General features: G+C 43.7%; 1 protein-coding gene across 1 annotated transcript in view; it reads right to left on the bottom strand.

Moving 5' to 3' along the window:
• Window positions 1–19,265, bottom strand: part of rpia (ribose 5-phosphate isomerase A (ribose 5-phosphate epimerase)) — a 52,254-nt gene that overhangs the window by 29,071 nt on the left and 3,918 nt on the right. Inside the window, exon 2 of the mRNA XM_072256708.1 lies at window positions 17,545–17,605. Coding sequence (XP_072112809.1) covers window positions 17,545–17,605 — 61 coding nt within the window. The remainder of the gene's footprint in view (window positions 1–17,544; window positions 17,606–19,265) is intronic.

Below are 19,265 nucleotides of genomic sequence, written 5' to 3'. Positions count from 1 at the left end.
AGGGTAAACCCTTGTAAAGCCATGGGGCTGGACAACATACCTGGTCAGGTGCTGGGGGATTGTGTGGCCCATCTAACAGAGGTCTTAACAGGCATCTTTAATATCTTATTGCAACAGTTCTCTGTCCCTGCAGGCTTCAAGGAAGCCACCATCATTCCAGTGCCCAAGAGAGCGGTGGTAATTGGCCTAGATGAGTACCATCCAGTGGTACTGACTTCAACGATCATAAAGTGCTTTGAGCGGCTGGTAATAGATTATATAAGATCCCACCTTACAGTCACATTGGATCCCTTCCAGTTACCGATCAAACTGATGAACTATAGCTATGGCCCTCCACTCTATCCTGTTCCAGCTAGAAAACAATATCTCATACGCCAGAATGTTCACCAACTTCAGCTCAGAGGCTAGTGGGCAAATGGTCTGTATTGGGACTCAACACCCTTCTCTGTCCCTGGATCTTGGACGCCATGACGGAAAGACCCCAGGAAGTCCGAGTTGCCACAGCAACATCTCAAGCACCATCACATTGAGCAGGGCTGTCTACCAGGGCTGTATGCTCAGTCCGCTGCTACTAATGCTGGGGACTCACGACTGCACTACCAGATTCGGGTCAAACTGCATCAAGTTCACCGCCGGTACTACCGGTTGGCCTCACCAGGAACAAAGATGAGTCGACATAAAGATTTGAGGTAGAGAAGTTTGTCAAATGGTGCGAGAACAACCACCCAATGTGGACAAGACAAATGAGGTGATTGTGGACTTCAGGAGAGGGAAGGTGAACCCACTCCTCATTGCATATCAATGTCTCTGCCATGGGGAGAGTGAAGAGCACCAAAGTTCTTTGGTACACACATAATGAACAATCTAACCTGGACTCACAGCACCCCCGCATCAGTCAAGAAGGTGCAGCACTATCTACACATTCTGAGGAAACTGAGGCATGCAAGGCTTCCAGACCCCATTCTAACAACTTTGTACAGGAACACCATCAAGAGTGTCCTTTCTGGTTTCGTCACTGTGTGGTACAGAAGCTGCAAGGCACTGCAGAGGGTAGTAAAAACCACCATGAGGATCACCGCCCCCCCCATCATTTGTGATATTTACCAGGTGTGTTATATACAAAGGGCTCAAAGCATTGTTGAGGATCCCTATCACCGATCCCACACAGGGAGATAGCATACTTGACCATGGCTACTCTCCCTTCCGCCACGCTTACAAAGTGCTCCTTCATGCTCCCCACCCTGCCAATTTGGAAAATCAGATCACTCCTTCATCTTGTTGTTGCCAAAGTAAGGCAGAAGCTGAAACAAAAGGCATCCATAGTTAAAACCGTCCACAGTTGGTCTGACCGATCAGCCTCCGTGCAACAGGACGGCTGTGATGACATTGACTGGAATATCTTCCATGATGAGGATATCTCCGAGTGCATGGATGGGGTCACAAGTTTCACCTAGAAGTGCATCAAGGAAGTTGTCCACCAGAAATTGGTCAGGGTCTATCCAAACCAGAAACCAAATTCTGCCTCTCTCCCTGATGAGTTAAATATTTTTGATGCTCGATTTGATGTTGCCAATACTGATGAGCACCTGAAGAGACCTACAGCTGACGTGACCTGCAGCTTGGTCATCTCTGAGGCCAAAGTACACAGGTGTTTCCAACGAGTGGACAGTCGCAAGGGTGCGGGACTGGACAACATCCCAGGGCGGGTACTCAGGATGTGCGCGACACAACTGGCAGGTGTGTTTACAGACATTTTTAATCTCTCCCTCTCCCAATGTAGTGCACCCCCCGCTTCAAAATATCCACCATTGTTCCAGTACCAAAAAAGACCAAAGTAACATGTCTGAACGAGTGGCACCCTGTCGCACTCACCTCAATAATAAGCAAATGCTTTGAGAGGCTGGTCAAGGACTACATCTGCAGCATGCTACCACCCACACTGGACCCCCTACAATTCTCCTACCGAAACAATCGATCAACAGATGACACAATAGCCACAACTCTACATACCATCCCTACACATCTGGAGGAGGGATGCTTATGTGAGAATGCTATGCTTGGACTACAGTTCAACTTTTAACACCATAATTCCCTCCAGGTTCGACAAGAAGCTCAGAGACCTCGGCCTTCACCCTGCCTTGTGTAGCTTGATCCTGGACTTACTGTCAGATCGCTGGCAGGTTGTAAGAGTGGGCTCCCTCACCTCTGCCTCTCAACACAGGTGCTCCTCAGGGCTGTGTACTAAGCCCCCTCCTTTACTCTCTGTATACCCATGACTGTGTCACCACCCACAGCTCAAATCTGCTGGCAACACTACATTGATTGGCCCAACCTCAAATAATAATGAGGCAGCCCACAGAGAGGAAGTCAACACCCTAACACAGTGGTGTTAAGAAAACAACCTTTCCCTCAATGTTGCAAAAACAAAGAAGCTGGTTGTGGACTGCAGGAGAAACGGAGACAGGCTAACCCCTATTGACATCAATGGATCTGGGGTTGAGAGGGTAAACAGCTTGAAGTTCCTCAGCATAAACATCACTGAGGATCTCATGTGGTCTGTACATACTGGCTGTGGGGTGAAAAAGGCACAACAGTGCCCCTTTCACCTCAGGTGGTTAAAGCTGCTTGGTGTGGACCCCCAAATCCTCAGAACTTTCCAAAGGGGCACTATTGAGAGCATCCTGACTGGCTGCATCACTGCTTGGTAAGGGAGCTGTACTTCCCTCAATCACAGGATTCTGCAGAGAGTGGTACAGACAGCCCAGTGCGTTGTAGAAGTGAACTTCCCACTATTCAGGACATTTACAAAGACATGTGTAAAAAGGGCCCAAAGGGTCATCACCCCAAACACAAATTGTTCCAGCTGCTACCATCTGGGAAACGTTACCGCAGCATAAAAGCCAGGACCTACAGGCTCCAGGACAGCTTCTTCCACCAGACCATCAGACTGCTTACTTCATGCTAACACAACTATATTTCCATGTTATATTGACTGTCCTGTTGTACATACTGTTATAAATTACTATAAATTGCACATTACACATTATACATTTAGATGGAGACGTAACAAAGATTTTTACTCATGTGAAAGAAGGATGCAAGTAATAAAGTCAATTCAATTCAATTCTTTGACCCACTCCTATCAGGGGATACAGGAAAATCAGGACTAGGACGGCCAGACTGGGTAACAACTTCTTCCCTCAGGCTGTGAGACCAATGAATACCCTGCCGTCACTGAGGGCTCGTCACTTGGACAGCAAGCTGTTTAATGTTTACCTGTGCTCCTCATTAATAATTATAATTCAAAATATATGTAATGTATTTCTGGTACCACCTTGTTTTATGTGCTGTGTGTGATGTATGTTTTCTGGGTGGACTGTGGTCCTGAAGAATGTTGTATATACAAGACCACAAGACAGGCCATTTGGCCCATTAAGTCTGCTCAGCCATTTCATATTTCCACTCAGCCCCAATCTCCTGCTTTCCCCCCCTGTATCCCTTCATGCCTTGACCGATCAATAATCTATCAATCTCTGCCTTAAATATACACAAGGGCTATGCCTCCACAGCTGCCTGTGGCAACAAATTCCACAGATTCACCACTCATTGGCTAAAGAAATTCCTCTCCATCTCCATTCTAAAAGGACACCCTCTATTCCGTGTCTGGACTCTGGACTTGGCCTCTCCCACCATAGGAAACATCCTCTCTATCAAGGCCTTTCACCATTCAATGTTTCAATTTGGTTACCCCTCATTACAGCCATAGAGTCATGGAGAAGTACATCTCAGAAGCAAGCCGTTCAGCCCATCTAGCCCATGCCAAAATCATTTAAACTGCCTACTCCATCAACCTAAACCAGGACCATAGCCTACCATTTCCCTACTATCCATATACCTATCCAAACTTTTCTTAAATGTTCAAATCAAGCTTACATGCTGGCAGCTCATTCCACTCTCACGACCCTCTGAGTGAAGTAGTTTCCCCTCATGTTCCCCTTAATCTTCTCACCTTTCACCCTCAACCCATCACCTCTGGTAGCAGAGCCACCCAACATCAGTGGAAAAAGCCTACTTGCATTTACCTTATCTATACCCTTCATAATTTTGAATACTTCTATCAAATCTCCTCTCAATCTTCTATGTTATAAAGAATACAGTCCTAACCTATTCAATCTTTCCTTTTAACTCAGGTCCTCCAGTCCCAGCAACATCCTTTTAAGTTTTCTCTGTACTCTTTCAACCCTATTTACATCTTTCCTGCAGGTAGGTGACCAAAACTGCACACAATACTCTAAATTAGGCCTCACCCATGTTTTATACAACTTCAACATAACATCCCATCTCCTGTACTCAACACATTGATTTATGAAGGTCAATGTGCCAAAAGTTTTCTTTATGACTCTATCTACCTGTGACGTGATTTTGAATGAATTTTGAGCATGCATTCCCAGATCCCTTTGTTCTACCACACTCCTCAGTGCCCTACTGTTCACTGTGTATGACCTATCCTGGTTTGTCTTACCAAAGTGCAAAGCTTCACACTTGTCTGCATTAGATTCCACCTGCCATTTTTCAGCCCATTTTTCCAGCTGATGCAGAACCCTTTGCAAGCCATGATAGCTTTTCTCACTGTCCACTACACCTTCAAACTTGATGTCACCCGCAAACTTGATGATCCAGTTAACCGTATTATCATCCAAATCACTGATATAGACGACAAACAACAAAGGACCCAGCACCCATCGATCCCTGCGGCACATGATTAGTCACAGGTCTCCAGTCAGAGAAGCAACCCTGTACTACTGCTCTCTGGCTTCTCCCACAAAGCCAATATCTCACCCGATTTACCACTTCATCCTCAATGCTGAGCAACTGAACCTTCTTGACCAGCCTCCCATGCGGGACCTTGTCAGTTGCCTTGCTAAAGTACACATAGACAACATCAACTGCTTTGACTTCATCCACTTTCCTAGCAACTCTTCAAAAAAAACTCTACGATTGGTTACACATGACCTATCACGCACTCCTTAGAGGGAACATTGCTCAGAGCACTAGTCGCACCATGTTCAACCTTCTGATTCCTGACTTTGTCTGAGATCTTACCAACATCGATCTCCACAATTTCTTGACCAACTGTTCTGGCATTCTGGTTCCCATCTCCCAGTAACTCTAGTTTAAATCCCACCGTGCAGCATTAACAAACCTTTCTGCTAGGATCTCCAGTTCAGATACAAACTGTACAGGTCCCACCATCCCTGGAAGAGAGCCCAATGATCCAAAAATCTTATGCCCTTCCTCCTACACCAACTCTTTTGGCCTGATCGCTGTGACTTTCCTCTGTAAGGTCATTTCCCATTCCACCCTCTCCCCCCACCCCACCATCAGTGTTTAAAGCGGTATACCTATTGCTGAGGATGATGGCCACACAGGGGGTACTCTGCACTGGGTTCTTAACCCTCTTCCCCTCCTGACTGTCATCCATTTTCCTGTGTCCTACATCTTGGGTACCTCTCTCCATGTCCTATGTATTCAGCCTCCTGACTGATCCAGAGTTCATCTAGTTCCAGCTCCAACTCCTTAACACAGATAGTTAGAAGCTGCAGTTGGCTGCACTTCTCGCAGTTGTAGTTGTCAGGGACACCGGAGGTCTCCCTGCCTTCCCACATCCCACAAGAGGACCATTCAATTCTCCTGCCTGGCATCTCTACTATCCTGACTGAGCAGATATAACAAAGGGAAAGAAAAGAAAAACTTTAAAAAGGAGCTTTACTTTTTTTTGCTTTCTCTGACTGAAACCTCTCTTCTGAATTCCAGTGAATCCAGACCCAAAGCCATCAAAAGCTCTTCAATCCTGGAATCATTTTCGTAAACCTCCTTTAAGCCCTCTCCAGTTTCAGCACGTCCTTTCTAAGACAATGGACCCAAAACTGCTCACAATACTCCAAGTGAGGCCTCACCAGTGTTTTGAAAAGTCTCAACATTATATGCTTGCTTTTATATTCAGGTCCTCTTGAAATGAATGCTAATTTGCCTTCCTCACCACAGACTCAACCTGCAAGTTAACCTTTAGGCGATCTTGCACAAGGACTCCCAAATCCCTTTTGCCTCTTTTTTTGTATTTTCTATCCATTTGCAAACCCAACTTCCAGAAAAGTTGGGATATTTTCCAAAAATGCAATCAAAACAAAAATCTGTGATATGTTAATTCACAAGAAGCTTCATTTAACTGACAAAAGTACAAAGAGAAGATATTCAATAGTTTTACTGACCAACTCAATTGTATTTTGTAAATATACACAAATTTAGAATTTGATGGCTGCAACACACTCAACAAAAGTTGGGACAGAGTTAAAATAAGATTGAAAAGTTCACAGAAAAGTCATGCTACTGTGACAATTATAGCCACCTGGGCTCAGGAGTACTTCGGAAAACGATTGTCACTCAACACAGTCCGTCGCTGCATCTAGAAGTGCAACTTGAAACTGTATTACGCAAGGAGGAAACCAGACATCAACTCTATGTAGAAACGCCGGCGAGTTCTCTGGGCCCGAGCTCATCTCAGATGGACCGAAAAATTGTGGAACCGTGCGCTGTGGTCAGATGAGTCCACATTTCAGCTAGTTTTGGAAAAAACAGGCGTCGAGTTCTCCGTGCCAAAGATGAAAACAACCATCCAGATTGTTATCAGCGAAAGGTGCAAAAGCCAGCATCTGTGATAGCATGGGGGTGCATCAGTCCCCACGGCATGGGTGAGTTGCATGTATGTGAAGGTACCATTGACTCTGAGGCGTATATTAGGATTTTAGAGAGACATATGTTGCCATCAAGGTGACGTCTTTTCCTGGGATGTCCACGCTTATTTCAGTAGGACAATGCCAGACCACATTCTGCACGGGCTACAACAGCATGGCTTTGTAGACACAGAGTGCGTGTGCTTGACTGGCCTGCTGCCAGTCCAGATCCATCTCCTATTGAAAATGTATGGCGCATCATGAAGAGGAGAATCAGACAACAGAGACCACGGACTGTTGAGCAGCTGAAGTCTTACATCAAGCAAGAATGGACAAAATTTCCAATTGCAAATCTACTACAATTAGTATCCTCAGTTCCAAAATGATTAAAAAGTGTTATTAAAAGGTGATGTAACACAATGGTAAACCTGCCTCTGTCCCAACTTTTGTTGAGTGTGTTGCAGCCATCAAATTCTAAATTTGTGCATGTTTACAAAATACAATTAATTTGGTCAGTAAAACTATTGAAAATCTTTTCTTTGTACTTTTGTCAGTTAAATAAAGATTCACGTGAATTAACATATCACAGATTTTTGTTTTTGTTACATTTTGGAAAATATCCCAACTTTTCTGGAAATGGGGTTTGTAGAAGAAAAGTCTACCCTTTCATTTCTTCTACCAAAGTGCATGACCATACACTTCCTGCCACTATATTCCATCTACCACTTCTTTGTCTATTCTCCTAATTCGTCTAAGTCCTTCTGTATCCTCTCTACTTCCTCAAAACTATTTGTCTCTTTACCTACCTTCATACCATCTGCAAACTTTGCAATAAAGTCATCAATTCCGTCAACCAATCATTGACATATAAAGTAAAAAGCAGTCCCAAAACAGACCCCTGTGGAACACCAATACATACAGACATACATGTACAGCCAGACGACAATAAACTTGAGCTTGGCAGAGGCAGCTACATTGAAGATTTTTAAAGAGATATTTAGATAGGCACATGTATGTGACAGAAATGGAAGGATATGAACATCATGTAGGCAGAAGGGGTTAGTTTTTTTTAGCCATTTGATTATTAATTAATTTGTTCAGCACAACATCATGGGTCAAAGCGCCTATTCCTGTGCCGCACTGTTCTAGGTTCTAACATCACTCCAGGATGCCCTACCGCCATGATTTGGAAAATGACCATCATTAAGGCCCACTCACAAGGAAAGCCAACAATGGAAATGGGACTGAGAACAAGTCACAATTATTATGTGGTAACGCCTTTAAGAAAATTAAGCTGCAGAACAACTGAGATTGGTTTGCACTGCAGCAAAACAGATAAACCAAACAGCTGGTCACCACTTAGTGCCCAGTAACAAACTCTAGTTCAATTTGCTCCTGATGAGCATTTCAGCGTGAGGCCCACTTCAGGGCTGGTCAGAGAACATCAACAGATAAAGTGCAGGGTACCAAGTCCACACGCTGTTCTATGGTCTTTATAATTACACGAATGGGCTTCAGAAAATTGGTAAGACTGAAGAAAGCTGTGTTTCACCCAGAATATGCTAGTGGTATACAGCTCACTGCCTGAGTAGGGAAAACCATTACCATAATCATTACAGGTTTCCCCCACTATCTGAAGGTAGAGCTTTCCTATGAAAACTTCCGTAAGCCGAAATGGCGTAAAGCAAAGAAGCAATTACCATTAATTTATATGAGAAAAATAATTGAGCGTTCCCAGACCCAAAAAATAACCCACCAAATCATACCAAATTTGTACTTACACACGTGCGCAAACACCTGCCCGCACAAGGCTTAGTAGTCATAGTCATACTTTATTGATCCCGGGGGGAAATTGGTTTTCGTTACAGTTACACCATAAATAATAAATAGTAATAAAACCATAAATAGTTAAATAGTAATATGTAAATTATGCCAGGAAATAAGTCCAGGACCAGCCTCCTGACCCTCCAAGGAAGGAGTTGTAAAGTTTGATGGCCACAGGCAGGAATGACTTCCTATGACACTCTGTGTTGCATCTCGGTGGAATGAGTCTGGCTGAATGTACTTCTGTGCCCAACCAGTCCATTATGTAGTGGATGGGAGACATTGTCCAAGATGGCATGCAACTTGGATTGCATCCTCTTTTCAGACACCACCGTCAGAGAGTCCAGTTCCATCTCCACAACATCACTGGCCTTACGAATGACAGTCATTGTAGTCTTTCTCAGGGTAAACACAAGTTTAAAGCGGGCACCTTTTATCGTAAAAGCGAAAATCCTCTTCGGTTTTCTTTCGGTTAGCGAAATCAGGTACAGGTGTCCCCCGCTTTTCGAACATTCACTTTACGAAACCTCGCTGTTACGGAAGACCTACATTAGTTACCTTTTCTCACTAACAGGTGTTTAAGCTGTTACGAAAAAAGGCAGCGCGCGAAAAAAGCAGCATGCGATAAAAGGCAGTGTGTGCCCCGAGCAGCCGGCAGCACCTAATCAATTAACTTGTTTATTTCGGCTTTTTTCTTAAAGATGTGCTGGGTGCATCCCGGTTACTGCTGCATGCTTCGCGGATCGATATCAGTTCGCTGCCCGGAGGTTGGGGACCACTGCACCACCCCAACCTCCGACGACTCAGCCTAACACACCATCATCAGTGTGCTCGGCGCTGTCTTCCAATTCCGGTAAGTGATACTACATTGTACTTACATTATTTCTACTTTATATAGACTGTATTTTTATGTGTTATTTGGTAGGATTTGGCAGCTTCATAGCTTAAAGGTTACTGGAGAGAGTGTTTCTGCTGAGAGCGCTTACGCCGTGTTTCTGCCAAAAGCGCTTGCGTGAGATTTTCACTACGGAGAACAATGCGGCGACGATTGTAGAAAAGTATTTCTACTTTATATAGGCTGTGTATTTATCATATCATTCCTGCTTTTTCTATATGTTACTGTTATTTTAGGTTTTGTGTGTTATTTGGTAGGTTATTCTTGGGTCTGCGAACGCTCACAAATTTTTCCCCATGTAAATAAATGGTAATTGCTTCTTCACCTTACGACATTCCGGCTTACGAACCGTTTCATAGGAACGCTCTACCTTCGGATGGCGGGGGAAACCTGTACTAATATAGGTCTTTTGTAAAAGCAAAGTGGCGTAAAGCAAACTCTCGTAAAGCAGGGTACACCTGTATTTAATTATCAATAACATACAAGAACCAGGCAGTGTAAATTAATGGGATAGTTCTTTTGCAGCCAATATGGATGGAATTAGATTCTCTGATATTAAAATTATACAAACTAAGACTCTAAAACACAGGAGCATTATTACGCCACTTAGCTCCGCCATTCCATTATGACTGATTTATTAGCCCTCCCAACTCCGTTAAAATCACCATCTATGAGGGAAATACAGTGCAAAAACAAACCACTTGAAAGAACTCAGTGGATCAAGCAGCACTTAGCCTTCAGGATGTTGACTGGTCCATGTTCTTCCGGTCGTCTGATTCTGTTCCACATCTCAACATTTTTAGTGGCCCCATTGGACGAAGTGGAACAGGCCTTCGGCCCACAATGTTGTGCCAAGCCCAACAAGTCAATCAAATGGCCAATTAAACTAATCCTTTATGCCAACACAGGGGTCATATCCCTCCCTTTTCCTCACATTCATGTGCCAATCTGAGCGCCTCTTAAAATTCCCTAATGTGTCTGCCTGTAGCAGCCCCCAGACAGCACATTCCAGGCACCCACCACTCTCTGTGTAAAAACCTGCCTCTCACATCTGCTTTAAAATTACCCTCTAAATATACCTGATAGAATGAGGCAGCAAATTGTAGAGTGCTGCCAGGGGGTTGGAGAAAAGCTAAAGTTCTACCATTCTTTAAAAGACAGAGAAGGGTTAAACCAAGTAACTACTAGCCAGTTGTACTTCAGTTATAAGTTATTGGATTCATCTCTCAGGAACAGTATAAACAAGTTGATGTGCCTTTCCAAATGAAGTTATATACTGTGGCTCAGAAATGATGAGAAATTTCTCATCAATTATCAGATACAGTATCAATTACAGAGAAAAGGAGGAATTTCTATGGCTAGGGAGTGGTGAATCTGTGGAATTCACTGTCACAGACATTTGTGGAAGCCAAGTTATTGCGCATATTTAAAGCATTGGTTGATAGATTCTAGTTTAGGCAAGGAATCAAAGGTTACGGGGAGAAGGCCGGTGAATGGAGTTGAGAAGGGTAATAAATTAGCCATTATAGAAAGGCAGGCAAACTCAGTAAGCCAAATGGCCTTAATCTGCTCCTATGTCTTAGAGTTCAATGAGAGCCAATGTAAAGAGATGAGGGGGAGAGGCAATGGCACAAGCTGGCAGGAGATGGGAGATTCTGCGTGAATAAATGGGACACCCGAATGGTATGTTGCCTCCCAGGAGCCAGGGTCAGGGACGGCTTGGATCATGTCCACAGCATTCTGGAGGGGGCGGAAGAGTATTGGTAACAATGACATAGGAAGGAAAAGCAAAGAGGTCCTGAAGAGAGAATTTACAGAGCTAGGCAGAAAACTGAGAATCTTAAAATTGCTGCCTGTGCCACGTGCCAGTGATGGTTGAAATGGATGATTTGGCAGATAAATGTGTGGCTGAGAAGCTGGTGCAGCGCACAGGGCATCAGGTTCTTGAATCACTGGGATCTCTTCTGGGGAGGTATGACCTGTTTAAAAGGGACGGCTTGCACCCGAACGTGAGGGAGACCAATATTATCATGGGCAGATTTATTGGAGCTGTTGGGGAGGGTTTAAACTAATTTGGCAGGGAGATGGAAACCAGAGTGAAGGGACTCAGGATAGGACAAATGGTCAAAAGACAAAGATAGTCAGATTGCTAGGAAGGGTAGGCAGAAAATAAGACACAATTGCAACCAGCAGGGTAAGTATCAGTGCATTAAGGATGCAGAATCAAAAAGGGTAACATATGCAGCACTCAAAGTGTTATATCTCAATGCATGGAGTACAAGAAATAAGGCAGATGATCTTGTTGCACTTTTACAGATTGTTAGGTATGATGTGGCCGTCGCTGAATCGTGGCTAAAGGATGGCTGTAGTTGGGAGCTGAATGTCCAAGGTTACATATCTGAGGGATAGGAAGGTTGGCAGAGGGGGCGGTGTGGCTCTGCTGGTAAAGAATGGCATCAAATCAGGAGAAAGATGTGTCATAGGATCGGAAGATGTTGAATCCTTGTGGGTTGAGTTAAGAAAATGCAAGGGTAAAAGGATCCTGATGGCAGTTATATACAGGCCTCCAAACAGTAGCTGGGATGTGAACTACAGAATACAAGGGGAAATAGAAAAGGCATGTCAAAACAGCAATGTTATGATAGTCATTCGAGATTTTAACATGGAGGCCATTTGGGAAAATCAGGTTGGTAAAGGATCTCAGAGTGAACTTGTTGAATGCCTATGAGATGGTGTTTTAGAGCAGTTTGTCATTAAGCATACCAAGGGATCGGCTATACTGGATTCGGTATTACGTAATGAACCACAGGCAATTAGGGAGTTTAAGGTAAGCCAACTCTTAGGAAACAGTGATCACAATATGATTGAGTTCAGCTTGGAATTTGATGGGGAGAAAGTAAAGTCTGACATAGTAGTATTTCATTGGAGTAAAGGAAATAACTGTGGTATGAGACAGTTCACTAAAGTAAATTGGAAGGAGATGCTGGCAGGGATGACAGCACAGCAGCAATGACTTGCGTTTCTGGGGGAAATGAGGAAAGGTGCAAGATAGGTGTATTCCAAAAACAAAGAAATACTCAAATGGCAAAATAGTACAACCGTGGATGACAAGGGAAGTCAAAGCTCATGTAAAAGCAACAGAGAGGGCATACAACAAAGCAAAAATCAGCAGGAAGATAGAGGATTGAAAAGCTTTTAAAAACCTACATAAAGCAACTAAAAGAATCATTTGGAGGAAGAAGATGAAATACGAAAGCAAGCTAACAAACAATATCAAGGTGGATAGAAAAAGCTTTCTCAAGTATATAAAAAATAAAAGAGATGAAAGTTAATATAGGACCACTAGAAAATGAGGCTGGAGAAATAGTAACAGGGAACAAGATGTCAGATGAACTAAATGCTTATTTTGCATCTGTCTTCACTCTGGAAGACACTGGCAGTGTGCCAGGTGTTGAAGGGTATGAGGGAAGAGAAGTGAGTACAATTACTATAACAAGGGAGAAGGTGCTCAAAAAGCTGAAAGACCTCAGGGTACACAAGTCACCTAGACCAGATGAACTACACACGAGGGTTTGAAAGAGGTAGAGGTGGAGACTGTGAAAGCATTGGAAATGATCTTTCTAGAAAATTGGGACTCTGGCACAGTTCTGGAGGACTGGAAAATTGCAAATGTCACTCCACTCTTTAGGACAGGAGGAACGCAGCAGAAAGGAAATTATAGACTGGTTACAAACAAGAGAAAATCTGCAGATGCTGGAAATCCAAGCAACACGCCCAAAATGCTGGAGGATCTTGGCCTGAAATGTCAACTGTACTTTTTTCCATAGATGCTGCCTAGGCTGCTCAGTTCTTCCAGCATTTTGTGTGTTTACAGACCCGTTAGCCTGAACTCAATGGTTGGGAAAATGTTGGGAGCATTTGTTAAGGATGAGGTTATGGAGTACTTGGTGACACAGGACAAGAAAGGACAAAGTCAACACTGTTTCCTTAAGGGAAAATCTTACCTGATGAATCTGTCGGAATTCTTTGAGGAGATTACAAGTAGATAGATAAAGTGGATGCAGTGGATGTTGTATATTTGGATTTTCAGAAGGCCTTTGATAAGGTGCCACACAAGAGCCCATGGCATTACAGGGAGAAAATAGAAAAATCTGAGATGCAAAGCCACTTGGGAGTCCTTGTGCAGAAGACCCTAAAGGTTAACTTGCAGGCTGAGTCGGTGGTGAGGAAGGCAAATGCAATGTTACATTCATTTCAAGACGTCTAGAATTTAAGACCAAGAATGTGATGCTGAGGCACTGGTGAGGCCCCACCTTGAGTATTGTGAACAGCTTTGGGCTCCTTATCTAAGGAAAGATCTGCTGGCATTGGAGAGGGTTCAGGGGAGGTTCACAAGGATGATTCTGTGAATAAAAGGGTTATCATATGAGGAATATTTGATGGTTCTGGGCCTGTAGTTACCGGAATTTAGAAGGACGATGGGGGATCTCATTGAAACCTTTCAAATGTTGAAAGCCCAAGACAGAGTAGATATAAGAAAAGAAGTTTCCCCATGGAGGTGAAGTCTAAAACAAGAGGACACAGCCTCAGGATAGAGGGGCATCCATTTAAAACAAAAATGCGGAGAAATTTCTTTACCCAGAGAGTGGTGAATTTGTGGAATTTGTTACGACAGGCATCTGTGGAGGCTGGGTCGTTGGGCGTATTTAAGATGGAGATAGATAGGTTCTTGATTGGCCACGGCATCAAAAGGTTACGAGGAAGTGGGGCTGAGGACAGAAAAAAAAAGGATCAGCCATCATTGAATGGTGGAGCAGATTTGACAGACCAAATCGCCTAATTCTGCACCTATGCCCTAGCCCTACAGACAGATGGAACCAGATGATGACTGGCAGATGGAGTTAGGTAGAGGAAACGAAGGGTGGAGGTGGAGTCATAAATTGGAAGATGAAGTGGAGCCAGATAATTGAGGGATGATTGGCAGATGGAACTCATGCATAGGAATAGGAGAGCTAATGATTTGAAGGCTAGGGTGATGGGCAATGGTAACCAGGTGGCAATGGGGAAAGAAACTGGGTAACAAGGGGCCTGGGGGTAAGGTTTGGAAAGAATGGGAGGTGGATCAGAAAGAGAAAGAAACAGATACAGAAAGTGCAGGTACCTGAAATGGGAGTATTCAATGTTTATATGATTGAATGGCAGAGCAGTCAATGGGCTGAACGATGTAATTCCGTTCCTACTTCTTATGGTCGAAATTAGTTCCGGATAGTCAGCATAGATTTTTTTGAGGGAAGGGTTTGTTTTTTTAAGTAGTAACAAGTTAATGAGAGTAGCATGCTTGATATAATCCACATAGATGTTCATAAAGCACTCTGCGGCAAAGGGGTCAGATCAAAATTGGGATGCAAGGGAAGAAGTGGCAGATCAAATCCAGACTTAGAAGCAAAGGGAAATGAATGGCAGGCATTTTGGTGAACTGGCAGCCAGTTGTTCACATGGAGTTCCACAAGCCTGAGCACTCAATCCCTTGCTGATGATTACTGATTAATCATTAACTAAGTATTTTCTGAAGTGTAGCAGAGGTCTAGCACTCCGTGCGTGGAATACTGGCAGAATCAGGAATACTGCTCAGATAAGGTACTTAGAGAGCAGTGATCTGGACTTTGGGCAAAGGATATAATGTAAGGTACATGATGAAGTTTGCATTTTAAAAAAACTAGCCATGTAATACACTACAGGATCAGTAGCATCATCAGTTGGGTGAAAAGGTAACAAATGAAATACAATCCAGCAAAATCTGAGGTAATGTATTTGGAGAGATATAGTACAAATTAGCTTTATTTGTACACCATGTACATCAAAACACAGTGAAGTGCATTGTTTGCGTCAATAACACAGTCCGAGGATATGCTAGGGGCAGCCAACAAGTGTTGCTGTGTTTTTCGCACCAACATAGCAATGATACAAGGGAAGCGTACTTGTATCTTACTAAACCTAACCTGTACACCTTTGGAATGTGGGAGGAAACCGGAGCAACCGGAGGAAACCCACGCAGTCACAGAGTGAACATCCAACCTCTTCACACACAGCAGCAGGAACTGAACGCTGATCACTGGCGCCATTAAGCATGACACTAACTGCTAAACTAATATGCTAAGAAAATTACACCAGCTTATCCAGAAATACAGGAGTATCTTGAAGTTTAGGTTCTCAGGATAAAGATGGTAGGAAAGATTGATGAAGTTTGTTTAAAAAGACAGACAGGATATCTGACTTCATGAGCTATGGTGCAGGATACAAGGGCAGGGAGATTCTGTTACCATTGTATACAATGCTAGTTAAACCACAGCTTGAGCACTGTTCACCAAATTGTTGGATTAATAGGTTTACACAGGAGAATGCACAGAAGTGTATCACCTAAAGAATACTGGAAAATTTTGCTATGAGAATAAAGGGAGAGTGAATGAAGATGTATAATTAAAGCAAAAGTCAGGAAAATTAAATGTAATCGTTAGAATTATTGGTGTGGAGATGAGCGATTTACTTTTCCTGAGGGCTGTGGAGGGTTTTGAACTCACTGCCTGAAGGGGTGGCAGAGTAAGGAACTGTAATCAGATGTGAAAGCAGTTACCAGACCATGGATCTAATGTTAGCATGTGGGAGTCTCATTTCTGACCAGCGAAGGAGATCAAAAGCCTTGCACCATCGTATGACGAATCAAATGCCAGGTTGTAAATGTTCTTTTGATTCGTGGAGAGGCAGGTGGTTAAGTCAGTCCAGTGTGTGGTTGATCTGACAATCTCGGCAGTGCATCATCTGGAGGTCCATCACCTTCCTCCTCATCCCTTTCTTCTGTGTTCCACTCTCCTTAGATTCCTCCTCCTTCAGCCCTTCAACTTTTCCACTTATCACTTCCCACCCACCCACCTTCTGTCAGCCTGTACTACCTCCTCCCCACCTCCCACCACCCACCTTCTTAGTCTGGCTTCTGCCCCTTTCTGTCCCATCCTGATGAAGGGTCCCGGCCAAAAACTTTGACTGTTTATTCCCCTTCATAGATGCTGCCTGACCTGCTGAGTTTCTCCAGCATTCTGCACGTGCTGCTGAAGGTACATCTGTAACTTCAGTGCACAGTTGCACAAGGGCAGATCTGAAAAATCACCCCATTTACACCCAGTCAGCTGCGGTGGTAGCCAGTCAGGAGGTTTTGGGTTCAAGTTGCTCTTCAGACAATTAATCATCGTCACAATTGTCTCAACACAAAATTGCCGACCAACTCTCTTCCTCACCTACCGAGTTCCTCCAGAGTGCAAGAACAGGAAAGGGAGAAGAGCAAAATACTGTGATCTGGAACATGTTTCAAAGGGCAGTTGAAGCAGATTTCAGAAAGGTTTTGAGAAAAACTTACGCAAAGAAACAAGGCATGGTAGTGTAGTGGTTAACACAATGCTTTACAGTTCAGGTGACCCAGGTTCCTGTAAGGAGCATGTACGTGCTCCCTGTGACGTGGGTTTCCTCTGGGTGCTCCAGTTTCCTCCCACAGTTCAAGGACTATACCAGTAGGTTAACTGGTCATTGTAAGTCGTCCCATGATTGGGCTAGGGTTAAACTAGGGGGTTGCTGGGCAGTGTGGCTCGAAGGGCCAGAAGGGCCTATTCCACACCGTATCTCAATAAAATTTTTAAAAAGTTAAAAATCAACAAATTCGCTAAGACATGTTGGAAAGCTGCAAGCTCCCTAAAGGAAATGGCTGAACAGTCTCTTGCAAGGTCTTACAACCTTAAGACTTGACAGGGTCCTCACCATGAAAGACAAAGACTAATTCTAACTTTCTTTAGCCCAGACACCACTGCACGCCGAGCTCACTGTGACTCATCAGATTGCCAATTAAATGAAAGATGATGCAGCCGCTCCCTCCATCAGCCCGGTTCTCCATCTCTAGAGCATGCTGGATTGTGAAATACCCAATAACAAAGCTCAGCTACTTACCAGACAAATTCACCAAACACCATGGCAGAAAAATGGAGCAAAAGCAATTTCCTACTGATCATTATTACCTGTACATCTTAACAGAAAAAAACATGAGGCACCCACCTAATCTCTCCACAGCAAAGACTATTGTGGATCCACTCCCGATACCCAACGCTTGGTTATTCTAGGGGATAAACACAATAAGCTGGGTCAGTGTTTTCTTGCTAACATAATGCTGCACTTCTAGCTGTGATGGACTAAACTAGAAGCTTAATTTCCCCAAAACAGCGTTAGACAGCATTGTAAAAATTGTCAATGCAAAGCATTTGTACAGATGCTGTTGTACACCATTTGTTCACAATCAGGTTTATTGTCACTGACACGTCATGAAATTTATTGTTTTATTGTTTTGTGATAACAGTAAAGTGCCGTACAGAAATACTACAATAAGAATATAATAACCAAACAGTGCTAAATCATGAGATAGTATTAATGGACCATTCAGAAATCTGATGGCAGAGGGGAAAGCAGCAGTTCCCAAAACACTGAGTGTGCATCCTCGGGCTCCTGTATTTCCTCCCTGATGGTAGTAATGAGAAGAGGGCGTGCCCTGGATGGTGAGGGCCTTTTATGATGGATGCCACCTTCCTGAGGCATCATCTTTTGGAGGTGTCCTCGATGATGGGCAGGCAAGTGTCCATGATGGAAATGCTGATGACACTTGTTGGCCACTGGCCTATGGAAGCAGTGGTCAGCTTACACTCCTGATCAGCCACTTCTTATCAAGGTTTTTAAGGACCAGATCATGAAAGGCAATAGCTATTTCCAACTTTCTGTCCGGACACCAACATAAAACAAAGCAATGAGTTCTGATGACTTGACATGATTCCAGGAAAGGACCTCAAAAGACGTTGACTGTGGGCTGAAAGTGATGCAATTCCTGGGCAGAGTGCCAACCCCAGATCCGTATGACCACACCATGAAAGGCCAAGGAGAGTACCAACTTTCTTCAGCCCAGCTGTCAATATAAGCTGAGGTCATGGAGTGCAAAGGAGGCACAGTGCAGCAGCTGCTCACGGCACCAGTAACTTTGTTAAAATCTTAACACTAGGTGCAGTCTGGGTGGAGTTTGCAAATTCTTCATACAACATAGTAAAGCACAGCACATTACAGGCCCCTTAGCCTACGATGCTGTGATGACCTTTGAACCTCTGCCACGATCAGTCTACCCTTCCCTCCTACAAAGCCCATAACTCACCATTTTCCTTACATCCACGTGTCTAAGAATGTCCTAAATGTTACCATTGTATCAGTCTCTAGCAGTGCATTCTAAGCATTTACTCTGTCGGTTTCTTGAGACGATGTTGGTTTCTTCAAAGTAAGTTTATTATCAAAGTACATATACGTCACTGTATACAATCCTGAGATTCATTTTCTTGCAGGCATACTCAATAAATCTATAGAATAAAAACCATATCAGAATCAATGAAATACCGCCCAACTTGGATGTTCAACCAGAGTTCAGAAGACAACAAACTGTGCAAATGCAAAAAGAAATAATATTAAGTAATAAATATCAAGAATATGAGAGAAGCATCCTTGAAAGTGAGTCTATTGGTTGTGGGAACATTTCATTAATAGTGAAGTTATCTCCTGTGGTTCAAGAGCCTGATGGTTGAGGGGTAGTAACTGTTCCTGAAACTGGTGCTGTCACGAGGCTCCTGTACCTTCTTCCTGATGGCAGCAGCAAGAAGAGAGCATGCCCTGGGTGTTGGGAGTCCCCGATGATGGTTGCTGCTCTCCTACAACAGTCTTTCATATAGACGTACTCAATGGTGGGGAGG

This window comes from Mobula birostris, chromosome 4 (assembly GCF_030028105.1).
Source record: "Mobula birostris isolate sMobBir1 chromosome 4, sMobBir1.hap1, whole genome shotgun sequence".
Lineage (NCBI taxonomy): Eukaryota > Metazoa > Chordata > Chondrichthyes > Myliobatiformes > Myliobatidae > Mobula > Mobula birostris.
Note: the sequence above shows the minus strand (reverse complement) of the source record. Positions and strands in the feature narration are given on the sequence as shown.